The 20169-nt window shown below is 43.8% G+C and overlaps 2 protein-coding genes across 6 annotated transcripts in view; both read right to left on the reverse strand.

Moving 5' to 3' along the window:
• Positions 1-9010, reverse strand: part of erich2 (glutamate-rich 2) — a 140009-nt gene extending 130999 nt beyond the window's left edge. For 2 of the 5 annotated variants that reach the window (XM_051930682.1, XM_051930681.1), the window contains exons 1-2: positions 8913-9010; positions 6380-6457 (exon numbers count right to left, since the gene is read on the reverse strand). In XM_051930682.1, coding sequence (XP_051786642.1) covers positions 6380-6457; positions 8913-8995 — 161 coding nt within the window. In that variant the 5' untranslated portion in view covers positions 8996-9010. Of the gene's footprint in view, positions 1-6379; positions 6458-6578; positions 6605-8912 lie in introns of those variants that run through there. The other 3 variants (XM_051930683.1, XM_028806319.2, XM_028806318.2) reach the window with 2 other exon arrangements.
• Positions 9011-13875: 4865 nt separating this feature from the next.
• sp5a (Sp5 transcription factor a) lies at positions 13876-15648 on the reverse strand (the record flags this gene model as incomplete). Its single annotated transcript, XM_051930708.1, has 1 exon — positions 13876-15648. A coding segment is annotated over one exon (1101 nt), but the record flags the coding sequence as incomplete, so codon positions are not given.
• Positions 15649-20169: the final 4521 nt, after the last annotated feature.

A 20169-nucleotide genomic window follows, 5' to 3' on the forward strand; every position in this document is an offset into this window, starting at 1 on the left:
GAAAGGTGCCATACAAGGCAAATGCATCATATGCTCTACTTTAATGGCATGTTAAGGGTCTTTATTGGGGAGGTGAGGTTCCTCATAGCTCCATTGCTTGACAAAGCACCATTGCATTCTGGTGCTCTGCATATGAAGTTGGTTCTTTGTGCTTTGGAAAACATCCTAACTTGTAGGAAAAAAAAACCAGATATCCTAATGTATGGTAGGTGACCTAAAGATTAAGAAAACCTGAACTTAGCCTGTGTGACTGCATGCAGTAAGCATCCTTTTAAAATCAGCACTTATTGACATTTCATAAGTCTGTTTCTGGTTACTTACTGTATGGAGCCTGTTACGGATCTAAAGGCTCTTTCTGGAGCCTTCATGTGAATGGGTCATCGCTCTGAAGAGTCACTCAGGCACATTGATGTTTAAGAAGGTATACAGTGAAGCAATTCATAACAGAGCTTTTAAATAGGACAAAGGTGGAAGTTGGTTTAGTCGATCTGTAAGACTGAGTCGCCGATACTAAAAAAACAGTGACGGTGAAGAAGATCTTGAGGGCTGGCCATTTACTCAGGTGATCAAAGCCCATCTGGACAGCAATAAAATGACCTGTAAGATGGTGAAATGAAGAGCTGCTGTGCTGGGTGGTGTTCACCAGGTGTTGGGCATGTAAGCAAAGGTCTCCTGGTGCTAAAATGTAAATCATCTACAAACTGAAAAGTGAGGGCTTTGTAATGGTAAGTGGTGTGTCATAGTACCTGAAGCACTGGGCTGCACGGCTGGACCACAAGAATTTGGACAAATCTGTTGCAAGGCAGGCAGCGTGTGTTGCGGCGAAAAAATTACCACCAGAAGGCTTTTTACCTGAAATGAAGGCTATTAGGAGTCTCAGGATAGGCATACAGAGTCTATAGTTTTATTGCAATAAAATAACAATAATAACAAGGACTCACCCCAATACGGCCAAATTGAGCTGAGCCCCGAACAGTTCAAAACCCAAAACTTATATATCATTTCTTATCACTTTGTCCTTGTTCAATTAGCTCATTCTGCACCTGTTTTTATTGTCCATTGTTTCTCTCTAGTTTCTGCTTTGCTTATTTTTGATTGGTCTAAGGCTGGGCAGATGGCTTCCTCTTACCATCTTTGGGCTTTCTTATGTCATTTCCTTTCCTAAGCCTTCCAAACTTTTTTATAATGGTGGCCTGAAGCTTAAGCTTTGATTTTAAAAGTAATATAGCATGTGATGGATGGCCGGCTAAATATTCCGGCCCTCACCCCCAGCCTGCCAGGTGGAGCCCTCCCAACAGCATTGAGGTTCCCCGAATTCCAGCAGGGCCTTATGGACCTTGTAGTTTGTATACACAGCCCTGCTGGATACCTTGGGGACCACCGGGAGTCACTGTAGGGAGGCTGTCGGACTCTTACATGCCCTATAACCCGGAAGTGCGTCATGATCACATGACAAGAAGAAACGGCGTGCATCCAGGTTGAAGAAACGGACTTTTACCCTGACCCGGAAGTAATAAAGACTTGTGGATTGTGGGACAGGAACACCTCCGGGTCAGGGGGTATAAAAGGACTCTGGGAAAGCCCAGACATTGAGCTGAGCTGGGAGGAAGGGTGGCGAAGTGTCTGGGAGAGGAGGAGTGTTTATTGTGCTTGATTATTGATTATTGCTATTTGTATGTGTAGTGTGGAGTGGAGGGTGCTTAGTGCACATTATTATTCTAAAATAAAAAAGTCTTGGACTTTTTACCTGGTGTTTGGCGTACTACCTGAGGGTTCAAGAGGTCGATAAGAGCCTCTACTGCTACAAGCATGTGCCTTTATTTGATCATTTGCTTGGCATGCTTGATTTACATTTAATTTCTGTACTTAGGTTAAATGCTAGTATTACTAATTTTCTAAACTTATTTATGTTAAAACATTTTTTGTCATTTTTCCTTATCATCACCTTACATCACCTGACCTTGGCAGCAATGCCTTCTTGCCATCTTTGCCGATTCAATATTTCAGCTGGCTTCGTACGTGCCTTACTAAAACCATGTTTTCTGGCCTCCATGAGAACAGATGTTCTCATGCCTTCTTATCTTGTCCTCAGCTAACTTCTCTGCGTCAATTTTGTCCTGTTCTTATTTTTGCTTTCTTAATACTGGTAATTTTCCTTCAAGCTTAAAAAATAATGCAATATGACTGATTTTTAGTTAACCATTTACTTGACCTATCTTATTTGCTTAACATTCTAATTTATGCTTAATCTTAATGTTTTAGAAGCTATTAATTACTTTTATGCCTATTTATGCTAATATGCTATTTATGTCTAAAATATAAAATTTTCCCTTCTATATGTGTCATGATGGGTTAAGCTTTGGGCTGCAAACCCGGAGGTTGTGAGTTTATATGACCATGAGCAGCTAACTTCACAAAAAAAATGGACCCACTTGTATCTCAAAAGGTTGTAAGTCGTCATGTGAGTGCACACCTGGCTGCCAATGTCCATGTTCCAGTTCCTCAAATGTCTCCAAACAGCCAAACCGATGCCACTGAGATAAAATCACAATTCCAAATGAACCTCCCGTGAGTGCGTGTTGATGGTCTGGCACTCCATCCAGGGTTTGTTTCTGAATGGCTCCCATTGCAGCTGGGATAGGCTACAGCTCCCTGTGACACTGAATTGGATTTAGTTAGCTGGAGATTTTTATCTTACAATGTTCAACCACTAAAATATTACGTGAGCTGCCATATATAAAGCTTATATCATCGACTGAGGGTCGTACAAGTCCAGATAAGTGGAGCAAAACGGAAACAAAGCACAAATACACTGTTTTTCGAAATAAGTAGAGTCAATCTCTATAGGCCAGTCATGAGTTTAGGTCAAGGCTCTGTCAGGCGGTCTGCTTTGCCCAAAGTCAACCCTCCTTATGGGGGCGTCTCAGCTTTATAATTCCTGGACTGGAAGCAGTGGAGTCACTAGGCCTGTAGTGGTCTTCTCTGAGCTGTAAGTGCAAAACGAGACAATACTATCAGTGACAGCGCCCTCTTGTGTCCCAGAGTGGTAATGTTTACCTCCAAGGAGCCCTGAAGCTGTCCCTCTGACACGCATGTATGACATTATATATAAACTAGCCTGTTTCACCAATGCTCCCATTGAACAAATAAGCACATTATACTGCACTTGCGAAACATCAGGTGGAATTTGGTTAAGACGGCACCTTATAAAAAGACAAGGAAGCCCCCCTTGATTCCCATGTCACCTTGAGAGCCTAAGCGAGCCACTTTATCAGCCGGTGGCACCTTGCAAAAATGAAGAAACGGCATTCCCAGTGTCAACATCCCATACGAAAGATGTAATAAAGCCACAGATATCCAACTTTAATCCTCACGCTGCTTGGTCCAAGTATGATCTTAAAAATAATGAGTCTAAACTGGCACTTTACTGGGTCATTGATTCTATTTATTGACAGAGAACCATTTCATTATTTTTAAGGGTTCTTTGCATTTCAAGTTGGCTGGTTAGGCTTTAAACGGTTTCCGAATATGTGGACAAAACAGAAATCTTGAAAGTATAGTAGGCAGGATACTAACAGAGCAGCCTGTGTGGTTGTATGTAGCGAGTGACAGTCCTTGAACAGCCTTAATGTCATTAATACTTCACATATCTGTTATTATTTATGGAGTCTGTTGCGGACCGAAATACATTAAGGGTTCTTTCTGGAACATTCATGTGGATGATTCTTTTGGGAACCAAAAATAGTTTTCCTGTGGCATTGCCCTGAAGATCCATTTTGACACCTTTCTATTTGAAGAGTGCAGATATCACAATTTGATGTCATAATCCATATTACTAACCGAGAATAGTAAACCGGAAGGCACGGACGCAGGTACACGGCGATGGACCCAGGAGACATAGTGCGCAGGCACCTACAGCGCGCGTCTCATAAACCGCAAGCGAAGTCTGATCCACCGCGAACGAAGGAGTCACGGCTCAAAAATGAAAGAGCTCAACTAACGTAAATAAGACATGAAGCAACAACACGCTGTAGCAGTTGAGGCGTGGAGCCACGTCTCGAACCCTCAGGTACCACTCTGATGACCAGGTGAAAGTATAATAATAATTCTTTTTATTATAATACAGTGCACCAAGCACTCTCCTCCCCACACTCATAAACACCAATACAAAACTCTCTCTCCTCCTCGCCCAGACACTTAGCCCACCTTCCTCCCAGCTCAGCTCAAATGTCTGGGCTTACCCAGAGTCCTTTTATAGCCCCTGACCCGGAAGTGGTTCTAAGCACAACCCACAAGTCCATTTCCTTCCGGGTCAGGGCAAACAGTCCTCTTCGTCATCCCGGGAGCACGTCGCTTCCTCCAGTCACGTGACTGTGACGCACTCCTGGGTTATAGGGCATGTAAGAGTCCACTAGCCCCTTCACAGCGACTCCTGGCGGCCCCCAAGGTATCCAGCAGGGCTTTGTATAGAAACTACAAAGTCCATGAGGCCCTGCTGGAACTCGGGGCACCAATATGCTGTCCGGAGGGCTCCTCCTAGCGGCCTGGGGGTGAGGGCCGGACTGGAAAGCCGGCAATCCTCCACAGCGCCCATAGCTAACGACTAACGACACAGCCACACAGAAAAGAGGATTCTGCACTGCACCCCAGAGTCAAACGGAAGACACTACGGAGTCCGCAAAGGTCCACAAAGATAATACGGAAGGCGCGAGAAAGTACGAAAGGCGCAGGCGCCTACAACGCGCTTCTGAACTAAACGTCCACACTACACAGCATGGTCCGGGTAATAAGAATAAACGAACTCTCCGTATTAGACGTATGGTATCCTCACACGTCCAAACCATATAGCATATGTGGATCACATTACAGTGATGCATTATTAACAGTACAACCACAGAAAATGCTCCGTATTAACAGTAAGTGCAATTATCCATATTACTAACGGTAGACAACGGATAACTAATGGAGTCACGGTCACGGCTCCAAAACGATCCAGCTCAACTAACGGAGCTACAAGAACGAGCCCGCATGGATAAAGAAAATATACGTAGGCGCCTACAACACGCGTCTGAAACCGCAGAAGCAGAACTGTCTCGGCTCAAAACCAAACATCTCAACTAACGGATCTACAAAAACGAGCCCGCATGGACAAATACAATAAACATAGACGCCTACAATGCACATCTGAAACTGCGGAAGCAAAGCAGGCACGGGTTCAAAATGAAAGACCACAAATGACGGAGATACAAAAACGAGCCCGCCTGGATAAAATAAATGAACGCAGGCGCCTACAACACGCGTCTGAAATGCCGCAAGCAAAGCAGGCACGGCTCTAAAAAGAAAGAGCTCGACTGACGGGGCTACAAAAACGAGCCCGCCTGGATAAAATCAATGAACACAGGCGCCTACAACGCGCTTCTCAAACAACGCAACCAAAGGAGTCACGGCTCCAAAACGAAACATCTCAACTGACAGACATACAGAAACGAGCCCGCCTGAATACAATTAATGAACGCAGGCGCCTACAACGCGCCTCTCAAACAGCAGAGGCAATAGATAAACGGCAAAGAAAGGAACAACAAACAGCCACTAAACAAATGATCATGTGTATCCATGAAAGAATATTTCTCCTACAGACTCTCTGTAAGAGACGAGTTTAATCCATTACTCAATGCAGGAAAGCTAACTCAACAATATATAGTTGACATTTATATTCGAGCAGAATCAAATGATCTCCAGTGGATTAGAAACAACCAACCTACACTGCGAGCCGATAACTACAAATCACTGATAGACTACATAAATCGTGATGCTGACGTTATGGATCACCCTGCTGGAAAACCAGTTATTCTACCATCTACCTTTCATGGCAGCCCACTGATATGTATAAAGAAATATTCCAATAAATCTTTCTAATGTGCCATGCTGTGGGTTCTTTACTTCCTTTGTTCGTCATCTACACCTTTACACTCCAATATATCTCATACATACATCAATGTATTTCGGGTTACCCAACACCAGGGGTTGGAGAGCGAAGCGAGCAAGGGGCGGAGCCCCCTAGTAACATTCTAAACCTATCAAGAAAACCTGAACTTACGTTGCGTGATTTTCTGCAGCAAGAGCCCTTTTCAAATCATAAAGCTTTGTAAATCTGTTATCATCGGCTATTTATGGAACCCGTTACAAATCTAAATAAATCAAACATCTTTCTGGAATGTTCATGTGGACAGTTCTTTTGGAAACCAAAAATGGTGCCTCTAAGAATCCTAATTCATCACTGTGAATTAAGAAACACCTTGACCCCTTTATTTTTAAGAGTGAATAGAAACATGAAAACAGTTGCACTGCAAGTGTCAAAGCCCCATGAGATGTGGCTTACCTGGTATGGCCGACACTCTCACTGAGGCTGAACGCTGGCTCCGGTTTCAGGTTCAATGCCACCATAGTGTCACCCTGCCTGTAAAAATACACAAAGAGCAGTGCTGAGCCTGTAAAGTGATGGAAGATTAAGGTTTGTTATGGAGCGTCATAATTTGCAGTTTACATAAGTTAGGCAACATGGTGCCACAGTAACTTACAGCTTCTGCATCCAAGTGCTCAATTTCAGGCCAGTCACAATCTGGGTGGACTTTGCGCTTGTAGGTTTTCTTCAGGTCTTCTATGACAAGCCGAATTAACATTTAGAGATATCTCAAAATGAATTTCGGATATCTTAAAATGTAATTTACTTTTTAAGATATCTGAAAATCGCTTTGAGATATCTTAAAATAATTTCCTTCACAGTTTAAGATATCTGCAATACATTTTGAGATATCTCAAATACATTTTCAAATTTCTCAAAATAATTGTGTTTGCTTTTCAAGATATCTCAAATGAATTTTCAGATATCTTAAAATTGACATTTCGTGCATTTTAAGATATCTTAAATGCATTTCAAGATATCTCAAAATCATTTCCTGTAAAACTGCCTATTATTTCAATGGAACTTTTTGTTTATTATAAGATACCCGAAAATGTATTTGAGATATCTTGAAATGAGCAAGAAGTGATGTTGAGATATCTGAAAATGTATTTGAGATATCCTGAAATGGACAGGATGCTGTTTTGAGATATCTGGAAATGTATTTCATATATCTTAAATTGTATTGCAGATATCTGAAAATACTATTGAGATATCTTGAAATAATTGAGTGTCCTTTTAAATATACCTTAAAATGCATTTTAGATATCTTGAAATACAATTTGAGATATATTGAAATACATTGTTAGTTATCTGAAATGGAGCAGAGACCCATTTTAAGATATCATGAAATTAATTTTAGATATCTAAAAATGTATTTTAGATATCTCAAACAACAGTGAATATTACGTTATCTTAAATGCTTTTTGAGATATCTTAATCATATTTTGAGATATCCTAAAACTACGGTGGGTTGGCACCCTGCCCGGGGGGTTGTTTCCTGCCTTGCGCCCTGTGTTGGCTGGGATTGGCTCCAGCAGACCCCCATGACCCTGTAGTTAGGATATAGCGGGTTGGATAATGGATGGATGGGTGGATGGATATCCTAAAATAACTTCCCACTATTTCTCAAATTCATTTTGAGATTTCTGAAATGCATTTTCAGATATCTCAACATAACTTCCTGCACATTTTAAGATATCTCAAATACATTTACAAATACAACAACATTACAGGAAATTTTACAGGAAGTGATTTTGAGATATCTCAGAATGTATTTGAGATATCTTGAAATGCACAGGAACCTATTTTGAGATATCTCGAATTGCATTTAAGATATCTTAAAATGCATTTCATATATTTCAAAATGTACAGCACATCATTTCAAGATATCTTGAAATCTATTTGAGATATCATAAAATGCTTTTTAGATATCTTAAAATAGATGCATTTTTAGATATCTGTAATTCAGTTTGAAATATCTCTAAATGTTAATTCAGCTTGGGGCTCCATGATAAACTGTCATCCCATCCATGGCTGACACCCATCTGGGCGTTGAATGCTGCAGGAATGACATAATGTAGAAATGAGTGTTTATGTGGGTGACCACTGAGGCGAAGGTATTAGATGTTGCCTGATTAGTCATCAATGTTTGTTCTCTTAGCGACCCTAAAATTAAGAGTGTGTGGTTCCTCGTACAGCTGTTGCTTCACTAAGAGCCATTTCATTCAGAATTCATTGCATATGAAATTGGTTCTTTGGGCTTTGAAATGGTTAATAATATGTGGACAAAGCAGACATATTTCAAGTGTAGCAGGTGACCCAGCAGGATGCCGACAGATCAAGAAGACCTGAACGGAGTCTGTATGACTGCATGTAGTGAGAGTCCATTTAAAATCAGGAACCCATTGGTATTTCACAGATCTGTTAGCCTCTATTCATTGTGCTTTATGGAACCAAAAATGGTTCCCCTATGGCATCGCACTAATAAACCACTTTGGCAGCTTTATTTTTAAGAGCATTGAAGGAAAACCCGCGGTAATACGAGGAAACATGAAAATCCCACATGGACAACAATTGGGTACAAGAATCGAACAAGGATGCTGCGCCCACCAGATGGCGGCGCTAACAGCTGCGCCGCCGGACACCCCAGGGTTTAGGATGAAATATTAGGGTATTATCAGGGACTCGGTGAATTTCACTTACTGTTCTATAATTAGGAAGAGATACACAAAAGTGTAAAATCGGCGCACAATATGGAAGAATGAAGCTTACCTCCTGGTAAACGTTTGCACAGTGGGAGGGTTGGGAGGAATATGAGAAAAAGAATTAAAGTTTAAATGTTACTGAAAGAAAGAAAGAAAGAAAGAAAGAAAGAAAGAAAGAAAGAAAGAAAAGTGTAAAAGCTGTATGTTCTGGACGCAGGTTAATATGTCTGCTGTTTTCACCTTACCAGAGTCCGGCGTCGGTTCTTCTGGCTCCTGAGTGACCTCCGTAGCGTAGCAGAGGAGTCCTCCATATGTAGAAATCACACATCCCAATTGGTGGACTATTTGCCAATTCTTTTAATGACACAACCGGTGAACACACAACGCTGAGCTACACCAATCACGTCTCTTCACTTCTACACCCCCTTCACTAATTGCTCCGCCTTCCTTTTTTAAATAAATCAATAAACTTTATTAAAACTTTCTGTGACATGAACTACATACACTGCTGAAAGAAAGAAAGAAAGAAAGAAAGAAAGAAAAGTGTTTTGAATGAATCCCCGTATTGCTTAATATCATTTTGGGATGTCTTGACCCTTATCACTAGCGAACAACGCAATATAAATAATAATCGGGAGTTAATTCCTGAATGTTTAAAAGATAGTAAGAAACTTGCGGTATGAGCTCCGGCTCTATTGCCATGATCACGTAAACAGGTTTATTCGGATTTCGTTCCGACTATCTGGCTGTGTAGGTGGAAATTCCGTTATGCGCCCTTCAGCAAACCCAGCCTGCGTGCTCCGCTCGGCTCTTTAAGCGTTTTACGTGATGTTCTTGTTGGGTAAGTACCGGGTTTAGGAGTAAACTGATCGTCTAAATAATCTGTAAAATCTTGCGAATGCAGTCGGTGCTTCTGCTTTATAATTTACAATGGCTTTCACAATGAACCGTGCAACTTAAGCAAAACTCGGCCGCAGAAGTTGAATTCTTCCCAATGCTCGTCAATCCGTTTTAAATTACAAGTTTGAAATGACCCGTCATCTCAAATTGCTAATGAAACTTATGAAAATAACTGACGCCTCCCCGCACTCTTAAAAATAAAGATACCAAAGAGATTCTTCAGAGCGATAACATAGGACGCCCATTTTTGGTTTAAACAAGACCGATTCACGTGAAGGTTCCAGTAAGAACCAATTTTTAAATATTCATAACAGGTTCCATGAGTAATAATACATAGATGTAATAACCAGTGATTTTAAAAGGCTCCCTATAGTTCTATTTTTATATTTCAGTATCCTGCTAGGTCGCGCTCCTGCTGTAGCCTACATTCAAGATTTCTGTTTTGTCCACAAGAACCTTTTAAGTCCAAAGCACCAACTTAATATGAAAAGAGCCTTTCACACAATGAAATGCTTCTTTGTCAAGCAATGGCGTACTTTGACACGTGTGTCCCTTTTAATTTCATCCCTCTATTAGTCCGACGCTACACCTGCGCAGTAAAGCGACCCGGACGGGACGCCTGCGCCTGTCGAAGCACACGACGGACACTCAAATCAGTGTTAGGCCTACAAATAAAATATGAATGTCAGAAATAATAGCATTAACGTGCGGAATACGAGAACATCAAATACTATAAAAATGAACTAATCAAGTAGCATTATTATCATTATATACTGCCATACGTAATGATTCCGTTTCTCATATTGTGCGCACGTCCTCTCGTTTTCTGACTCGTTGGGCACCCGCTCTGCACGGGACGCCATTCCGTTACACACGCCTGTCACCAGTCTTCTGACTTTTTTTTATTATTATTATATACAGGGTCAGCAATGCATGCAGCCCTTCATTTTCCGCCACCCACTCCCGTAATCACATGCAGGGTCAGACTCAGTCAGTCCGTGCCGCAAATCAGCACTCAACACTGACGCATGACGGCTGAGTTTCGAGCTGCCGGTCATTCTAATATTACGTCAAAGGTTGCGTTGGGTTGGACATGTGCAGAGGAGAGAATGCTGGGTATATTAGGAGGAAGATATTAAAGATGGAGCTGCCAGGCAAGAGGAAAAGAGGAAGGCCTAAGAGATGATTTATGGATGTGGTAAGAGAGGACATGCAGGTAATGGGTGTGTAAGAGCAAGAAGAGGAAGACAGGAAGATATGGAAACAGATGGGTGCAGCAGAAAGAAGAAGAAGAGATAGGTTGTGTAGAATTCTCAGTTCAAAACACTGGAAACGTCAAGTAGTTGCAACTCGTTGCCATTCACTTCAACTCACGTGACTAACTAGAAGAAGAAAGAAAAGTGGGCTCCATGTTACTCCACTTAACCTCAGCGCAGAACTTGCATGCTCACCTAGACAGCTTGTATTATTTTTGCATTTGTAGAGGCTTTGGACTCACCCAGTATGACTGTCCTCATCACTCTCAAAAATAAACATTCAAACTTGGCCCTTTACGTAGTTGTGAAGTTGCATTGCTTGGCAAAGGCCCATTAAATTCTGGGGGTCACAAGAAATTGGGGTCTTTAGGCTTTGAAAAGGGTCTTTAACATAAAGACAAAACTAATCTTTAAAGTACAGTAGGTGATCTAGCAAATAGGTCCTGCTTGCACGGAGAGTACTTTGATTAGTGAGTAAAGCACTATATACATGTAAAGAACTGCGGTGGGTTGGCACCCTGCCCGGGATTGGTTCCTGCCTTGTGCTCTGTGTTGGCTGAGATTGGCTGCAGCAGACCCCCGTGACCCTGTGTTCGGATTCAGCGGGTTGGAAAATGGATGGATGGATACATGTAAAGAATTATTTATTATATTGTATTATTATTATTATTATTATCAAGCAAGAAAACTTGAACTCAGCCTGTGCAAATGCATGCAGCGACAGTTCTTTTAAAATCAGAAACCCATTGGTGTTTCACAAACCTATTATCATCTATTTATATGGAACCTGTTACGGATCTAAATTATATAAAACTTCTTTCTGGAATCTTCATATGGACAGTTCTTCTGGTTTCCCTGTTGCACTGCTGTGAAGAACCACTCAGGCATCTTTACTTTTAAGAGTGTCGGAGGAGCTCCAGATCGCTAACTGTAGCAAGCAGCTCCGTGCCCCCCACCCCGTCGACCAGAGTGGGAATGAGAAAATACTGGACACAACCCGGCAGTCCTGGTCATAGAATATGAAATGAGCCAGCTTTAGAAATTTGATGACCCAAATCCCTGCTTTGATTGGTTCATTTTTACTTTATAAAACTTCAAGACCCTAAACTGGACTTAGCGACTCTGCATAAACACTCTTAAATAAAAGTGGCAGCGTGATTTCGACAGAGCAATGCCACCACGGGAACCATTTTTGGTTCCCAAAACAGCCATCCATATGGAGGTTCCAGGAAGAACCTTTTATTTAGATCCATCCATTTTCCAACCCGCTGAATCCGAACACAGGGTCACGGGGGTCTGCTGGAGCCAATCCCAGCCAACACAGGGCACAAGGCAGGAACCAATCCCGGGCAGGGTGCCAACCCACTGTAGGACACACACAAACACACCCACACACCAAGCACACACTAGGGCCAATTTAGAATCGCCAATCCACCTAACCAGCATGTCTTTGGACTGTGGGAGGAAAACCCACGCAGACACGGGGAGAACATGCAAACTCCACGCAGGGAGGACCACGGGAAGCGAACCCAGGTCCCCAGGTCTCCCAACTGCGAGGCAGCAACGCTACCCCACTGCGCCACCGTGCCACCCATTTTATTTAGATCATAAAGGATTTCAAAAATGACTATGAGTAAAAGAAAACAGATTTGTGAAATGCTAAAGGGTTCCTGATTAAGGAAGAACTCCTTCTGTATACACTCACAGAGGTGAACTTCAGGTGTTCTTGGTCTGTCACTATCCTGCCTACTATACTTTAAAGATGTCTGTTTTGTCCACATATTAGGAACCTGTTCAAAACCTAAAGACCCAACTTTGTACACAGAGAACCCTTTGCAGTATGAAATGGTTCTTTGTCAAGCAATGGTTATATGATGGGCGGCATGGTAGCACAGCGGGAGCGCTGCTGCCTTGCAGTAAGGAGAGCTTGCATGTTCTCCCCGTGTCTGTGTGGGTTTCCTCCGGGTGCTCTGGTTTCCTCCCACAGTCCAAAGTCATGCAGGTTAGGTGCATTGGCGATCCTAAATTGTCCCTAGTGTGTGCTTGGTGTGTGTGTGTGTGTGCCCTGCGGTGGGCTGGCACCCTGACCGGGACTTGTCCCTGCCTTGCGCCCGGTGTTGGCTGACCCCCGTGACACTGTGTTAGGATATAGCAGGTTGGACAATGACTGACTGGTTATATGATGAACCTCAAAACCCAGTAAACTGCCATTTTTAAGAGTTGGCCTATTTTATCTTTAAAGTCGAGTTTGCTGTTTGCGAAGTTCATCACACATTACAGTGTTTATATCTAGCCTGGTTTTAATCATTTGGGTGCAGTAATTTGCTTAGAGTTACAGCATGATATTCTATAGCACCTTTCCAAAGCAAACACCTTCCTACAGACTGGCATGCCATCCCATGATAGTCCTGACGTGTCTCCTGTCATTTTTCTCGGTGCAACAAACACTTGAGGGCCAGGACTCAGTGGATGATTACGGTCTCTGGCACTGTGGTTCATACGGCCGCCCCAAATCCTGAGGACTTGGGTTCAATTCTGTGTAAGGATGGCATGCTCTCCCGATGTACATTTAAAGTCTTTTAATGCACCATCACGGGGCATTTTAATTAGCGAGTACCATCTAAGGTTGCATTTTGTGCCCCCGATGCAGTTGCGTTGGGCTCCCCCCCCCTCCCATACAACTGCGTTAAGGTGGCTGAAGGTTCAAGTGAATTTTCTTAAGTGTCAAACTGAGTTTTACTTTCACCCATTCAAACTTTGATTCTGCCATTGATTGGTGTTCAGATTTGAAGTAAAAATAAGATTATATAATTATTAGTTTTTTTTTCGGCCCATGCTTATCATTATTCTTTACATATTTGGTTACCATTTTTATCAAAGGTGACGTACAATATTTGAGATACAACTGGTTCCATTGAGTGTCCTGCGGTGGGTTGGCACCCTGCCCGGGATTGGTTCCTGCCTTGTGCCCTGTGTTGGCTGGGATTGGCTCCAGCAGACCCCCGTGACCCTGTGTTCGGATTCAGCGGGTTGGAAAATGGATGGATGGTTCCATTGATTTTGCTTTTCTTATTGGAGCACAGGCAGGTGAAGTGACTTACTCAGGGTCTCATAGTGTCCGCAGTGGGATTTGAATGTGCAACCTTAGGGTTTTAAGTGCAAAGTCTTTACCACTACGCCATCACAGTGGTGACCCCCTTAGCTTTAATGGTGATTATCATTTCTATTGTAAATAAATGAATTTTTTCAGGTGGCTTGAGAAGAAAGACCACCAGAATGGAAGGAGGCGTTTCAAACATAGAACTCTTTTATTACCACAAGCCGTCCGTTTAAAGGGGGCACATCTTCCCCAAAAGCATGCCGAGACACCCCACAAGGAGCGAAAGACAAACGGAAAGACTTTCATTCAATAAAAGCTATTAAATATTTATATACACATATCTTCAATCTTCCAGCGAAGACAATGGGCGAAACACAAGTTTGAAAACTTGTCTGAGAAGTCACATTATGTACACTGCACACAAATCAAGAATCCTGAAAGGGGGGCTCCCGAGAATGAGGGTGGGCGCAGTGCAATATTGTACACTGGAGTCCATCTTTTATTGTATATAGCGCCATTCACCACCGCAAGGCGCTTTTCCCCCCGATCTCCTCGGAAGTGTCTTTTTGGGTCTATTGCACTGAGGCGGGGGTCGACCCGGTTAAGCCCTTCACCCCCAACCTGCTAATTGGGCCGAAGATCTTCCCTCTTGACGTGCTCGACGCTTTTGTCCCCGACTTTGCCCTTTTTGTTCTGATGTGTCTTCACGTGTTTGGCCAGGTGGTCGCTTCTCATGAAGCGCTTGCCGCACTCGGGACACACAAAGCGCTTCTCCCCGGTGTGGGTCCTCAGGTGCCTCTGAAGTTCATCCGAGCGAGTGAAACTTTTGCCACAAAACAGCCAGTTGCAGACGAACGGCCTCTCGCCGGAGTGCCACCGGAGGTGTGCCTTCAGGTGGGACGTTTTCCCGTAAACCTTCCCGCAGCCTGGGATGTGACAGATGTGCTGCTTCTTCTTGCCCGGCTCGTCGCTGGAGCTCGACGACTGGCAGTTCGGGCACCTGCACCGACGACACCTCCTGGCAGTAGCGAGGGGGGACTTCGTGTGGAGCAGGGCGGCGATCTGAGTCTGGTACTGCGCGAATTCCGAGTGTCCGATCACCAGGCTTCTCTGCACCGGGAAGCGGTGTGGGGCCAGCGAGGAGGAATGGCTGACCGTATTAGTCTGCTGCAGGCTCCACCAAGGTATATCCTCTGCCGGGTTTGGAGACAGTTGTCTGGGCTGCTGGTGAATCAGGCTGGAGTGTCCGGGCACGAAGCCTGTCATGGCCGGAGTCATGGGAGAGGGGGCGGTGTAGGGCACAGCGGGGACGTAGGTGGGCGGGCAGCTCGGCTGCAGGGACTGCATGGATGAAGGTAACATCTTCACCGGCGAGAAATCGTAGGGGTAGACGGGATCTGCTGGAGGCGTCAAAGGCAGTTCGTGATGGGGCGCAAATGAGGACTGCATGTGCGACTTGGGAGAGGGGAGCCCCAAGCCATGGCCCGTAGCTAGGCTGCCCGGTGGAGTGCCCGTCCCCTCAGTGCTCCACGGGTGGAAGATCCGTGACGGTGAGCCGAGGGTCGGGTCATAGGAGACCTGGAGGAAATCCGAGGGAGCCGCTGAGTGATGGTGTCCGATTCTGCTACAAGTGGCCGCCAGGAGAGCCAGAGGGGAGTGCTTCACGGTCTCGGGCGAGGAGTTTGGGTGCGATCCTGTGGGGAGGAAAGGGGACAGGGTAACACATTAGCGGGTTAAATTTAAAAAAAAAAAAAAGAAGAAAAAAATCTGCAGCTTAACCCAAGCCCACTCACCACCACGCATTCATCCAGTCATCCATCTTTTTATGGAAATTAAACGAGGCCGTTTCAATATTCTCCGCGCCACTTTACAGAAATTAAAGGCTTTCATTTAAACCGTGACGAACCCTCAGTCATCTTCAAACAGTTTACCTGAAACCAAACGGGACGGGACGCCATTAACGCTACTCCACAATTAATCCGTTAAAACTAATTAAAGGTGTGTATTCGATCCTTCTAAAAAGCCATCCATTCATTTCCAACAGTGTAACTTAAACGTGACTCGTCGGGACGTCCTTTCTAGCCCGTTTAGAGTAATTAAAGGTGTGCACTAGAACGTCTCCAAATTCTTTTCATTGCAAAATGTGTAACAGAAACACACTGGACTGGGCGTTACGTTGCTTCATTCCCATAATCACGCACAATGTGCCAGTTTAGAATAATTAAAGGAGTGCTTATGAACCGTCCCGTATCAATTATTTATGAAAAATGTAACTTAAACCAAACTGGACGGGACGCCATTAACGCCACTCCACAATGAATCCATTTAAAGTAATTCATATAGGTGTGCTTTCGACCTTTTCCGATGCCATCCATTAATTTCCAACAGTGTAACTTAAACCAAAATCCACTCACACTTACCCCGTTTTGAGTATTTGAACAATTTGCAGGCACACATTTATTTTCAATAGTTGAACCTACACCGACTGGACGGGACTCCATTCACTCTCTCCACAATCACATTGCGTCAGTTTAGAGACATTGAAACGCCTGTATTTGAACTATCAGGACCTGGCCATTTCATTTTCAACAATGTAACTCAGGGCGCACTGGACGGGACGCCGTTCAATCACACTATGCCAGTAAATCAAGGTGTGCAGTTGTACTGGTCACGTATCCTACCTGCTGCCCATTTATTATGAATAGTGTTCAGTAACTTAAACTATAATTGACGCCTTTCAATCTCACCATAGCACGATTTGAGTAATTGAAGACGTGCAGCTGAACTGCCCCGAACCCATTCATTTTCAACCATGTAACTTAGAGCGAACTGGATGGAACGCCATTCACTCCACAATCACTTCATTCTGAGTAGTTAAAGGCGTGTTTTGAACCGTTCTGAATCCATTCCTTTTCAATAGTGTAACTGAAACCAAACAGGACGCCATTCAATCGCACTTCGTCAGTTTACAAAAATTAACTGCGTTGGTGTGAACTGCCGCGAGTCCTCCCGGCCGCCCATTCATTTTAAACAGAGCATTTTTAACGAAAACTGGCCATTCCCTCCACTCCGGAATCACTCCATTTACAGTAATTAAACGCGTGTTTCTGAAACTGTTCCTCGGCCCCTTATTTATTTTTATTATGGTAAGTTAAACTTGGCTGGACGGGACGCCATTTACGTCTCCTGAACAATCACATCGGTGCCAGTTTAGAATGATTAAAGGTGTGCAAACCGGCAGTCACCCGTTTCATTTCCAACAGTTTGAGTTAAACAGAATTGGGACGGGGCGCCATTCCATGTCACTTAGCTTGTTTGGAGCAGTTAAAGGAGAGCATTATAATTGTCCCCGTATCCTACCAGTCGCCAATTCATTTTAAAAGTGTAACTTAAACTAAACTGAAAATGACGCCATTCGATTTCTCCTAGCACGTCTGGAGCAGTTAAGGGTCATCATTTAAACTATTTCGCAGCCACACATTTATTTTCTATAGTTTAACTTAAACCAAACTGGACGGGATGCCATCCGCGCCACTGCGCCAATTCAGAGTCATCGAACGCCTGCATTTGAACTGTTCGGCGACCACTCATTCATTTTCAACAGTTTGACTCATTTTAAAACAGTGCAACTTAAAACCAACCTGGACGGGACGCCAATCAGTCCACTCCACGATCACTCCGTGTAGAATACGCATGCATCTGAACTGTTTCCGCAGGCACCCATTTCCTTTTGAATAGTGTAATTTAGACCAAACTGGACGGGATGCCATTCAATCACACTGCACCAGTTTAGAGCAATTAAAGGAATCCATTTGAACTGTTCTAAATCCTTCTGACCGCCCATTCATTTCCGACAGTGTAACTTAAAGCAGGCTGGGCGGGATGCCATTTTACTTCCATTTGCAAAATCACTCCGTTTACAATAATTAAATGCGTCCATCTGAACTGTTCTGCAGTCACCCTTTCGTTTATATTAATGTAACTTAAACTAAACTGGAATGGACGCCTTTCAAAACTCTATAAGGAATCCATTTGAACTGCTCCGAATCGTCTCGTTGTCAAACCCCAACTCATTTTCAACGTTGTACCCCTAAAATCAGACTGGACTGGAGGCCATCACTTCGCTCCACAGTCACACTGTGCCAGTTTAATTTAATTAAAGGAGTGTACTTGAACAGTTCGTTGGCACCCATAATCGTCTAACTTAATATAGTGCCTTAAATCGGACTGGACGGGACGCCATTCACTCCACTCCACAGTATTTAAAGGCGTGTCTTTGAACTGTCCCGAATAGTCCCCGGGTGTCTATTCGCTTTTAAATGGAACTTAAACCACACCGAACGAGACGCAATTCGATCTCACTTAGCCCATAATTAAAGGTGCACTTTGAAACTGCCCTGAATCAATTCATTGTCAATTATGTAACCTAAACTAAACTCGACGGGACGCCATTCGGTCACACTATAATGCAATAAACGTAATGCATTCGAATCGTCCCAAATCCTCACAACCGTTCATTTATTTTCAATAGTATAACTGGGAGCAAACTGGACGGGACGCCTTTTCAATGCCACCTGAGCCAGTTTCGCGTAATTAATGTCGTTCATACGGATTGTCCATATTATGTTTATTTTAACAGTGGCATTGAAACCGAACTTGGTGGAAGCCATTCACGCCACAATCTTAAACTTAAAGTCGACGGGATGCCATTCAGTCCACTCCACGATCACACTGCACCAGTTTAGAATAATCGAAATGTGTATATTTGAATTCCCCCCCGGCCGCCTATTCATTTTTAACAGAGTAACTTAAACCTGACTGGACGGGACGCCCCGTCCCTCCACTCCACCCCACAGTCTCCCCCATTGACAGTAACCTTAAGTCCCGCGCATTTCAGCCTCTGAACTGCTGGCGAACTCACGCGCGAACACGAGGGAAACGCGCGAACTTCCCGGTGAAGCAGCGCAGCAGTGAATCGCAGTGGGGGGTCCAGGAGCTTGCGGACCCCTCCTTTCACTTCATTTCTCATATACACGATGAAGGTTTGCCATCAAGAAAAAGAAGTTTACATTCAAGTTCTGGATTGTTCACATACACCTTTGTCCCGATCGTTTAACGTTCCGTTTAAAAACAACGCTCGTCAGACTCCCCCGAGGGTCGCGCTGCCCGCCGTCCTCATCACATCCCGTTAAGTTCCATGAAGTGCTAACCTGGAGGAAGGCTTGCAGAGAGTCATTCCGCAGAACCGCGGACAGCAGCCATCACCCACTCCACCTCTGTTCTTCTTCTTCTACTTCTTCTACTTTGTTTTCTTCGTTCTTTAAATATTTTGTTTTTCCCTGAATACGCACTTACAACCCAAATGTGCAAGCAATCAAAAAAAAAAGAAGAATAAAAAGAAAAAAAAAAAGAAAAACCCAAAAAAAGGCGTCCACACGAACTAAACTCGGCGCCTCGCTCCGGTGGATATCCTTGGACTATCTGAGGAGTGCGAGATCACTTCTTAGAATTTGATAAGGACTTTGGTGGGCCGCCAGCCAGTCAGAAATAAGATTTATTACTTTGAAGTTTGCCGCTGCCCAATCATCAAAGAATAGCGGCTCTTTGAGACGGGAAAGCAAATCCTTTGAATCCACAAAGCTCCTATGGTGTGTTTGTTGGTCTGGATAAAAGAACTGATTATTAGGGGGGATGGGGTAGGGAGGAGATAAAGGCGGGACAATTAATGAAGTAATCACTATGTGGGAAATGTATATACACAAATAATTGGATTTTCTTGATCAAAGCCCCCCATGCCGCCTGGAGACCCCTGTATTGGATGCCGGAGTCATCTGATACCAATCGCAACCCTCGCACACACTCCCCCCCCCCCCCCCAATCACACACACAGATACACACACACACGCACACATACATACACTTTATTTTGGTAATTAAAGATTTGTTGCAAAGCCGTACGTGACAATGTGAAATTGTTATCTGTACAGAAATCTGTCGATGTGCTAAACAGCTCGAGAACTGAAGATTGTGATGATGAGGAGCTTAAATAAATAAATGTCCGCTCGAGAAGTACGAGAAACTTCAAGTAAATAAGGAAAAGGAGCCGGGACCTGCGTGAACCTTCATGAAGTGCGGTGTTGGCGCTCCGCCGCACTGGACTCTGCCACTGGGCTCTTACTGGGTCACCTTTGCGGTGTTTTCTTTTTCCACAGTAAATATGGAAATTCACAAGTGCTTAAGTATCGC

This window comes from Erpetoichthys calabaricus, chromosome 8 (assembly GCF_900747795.2).
Source record: "Erpetoichthys calabaricus chromosome 8, fErpCal1.3, whole genome shotgun sequence".
In the NCBI taxonomy this organism is placed as follows: domain Eukaryota; kingdom Metazoa; phylum Chordata; class Cladistia; order Polypteriformes; family Polypteridae; genus Erpetoichthys; species Erpetoichthys calabaricus.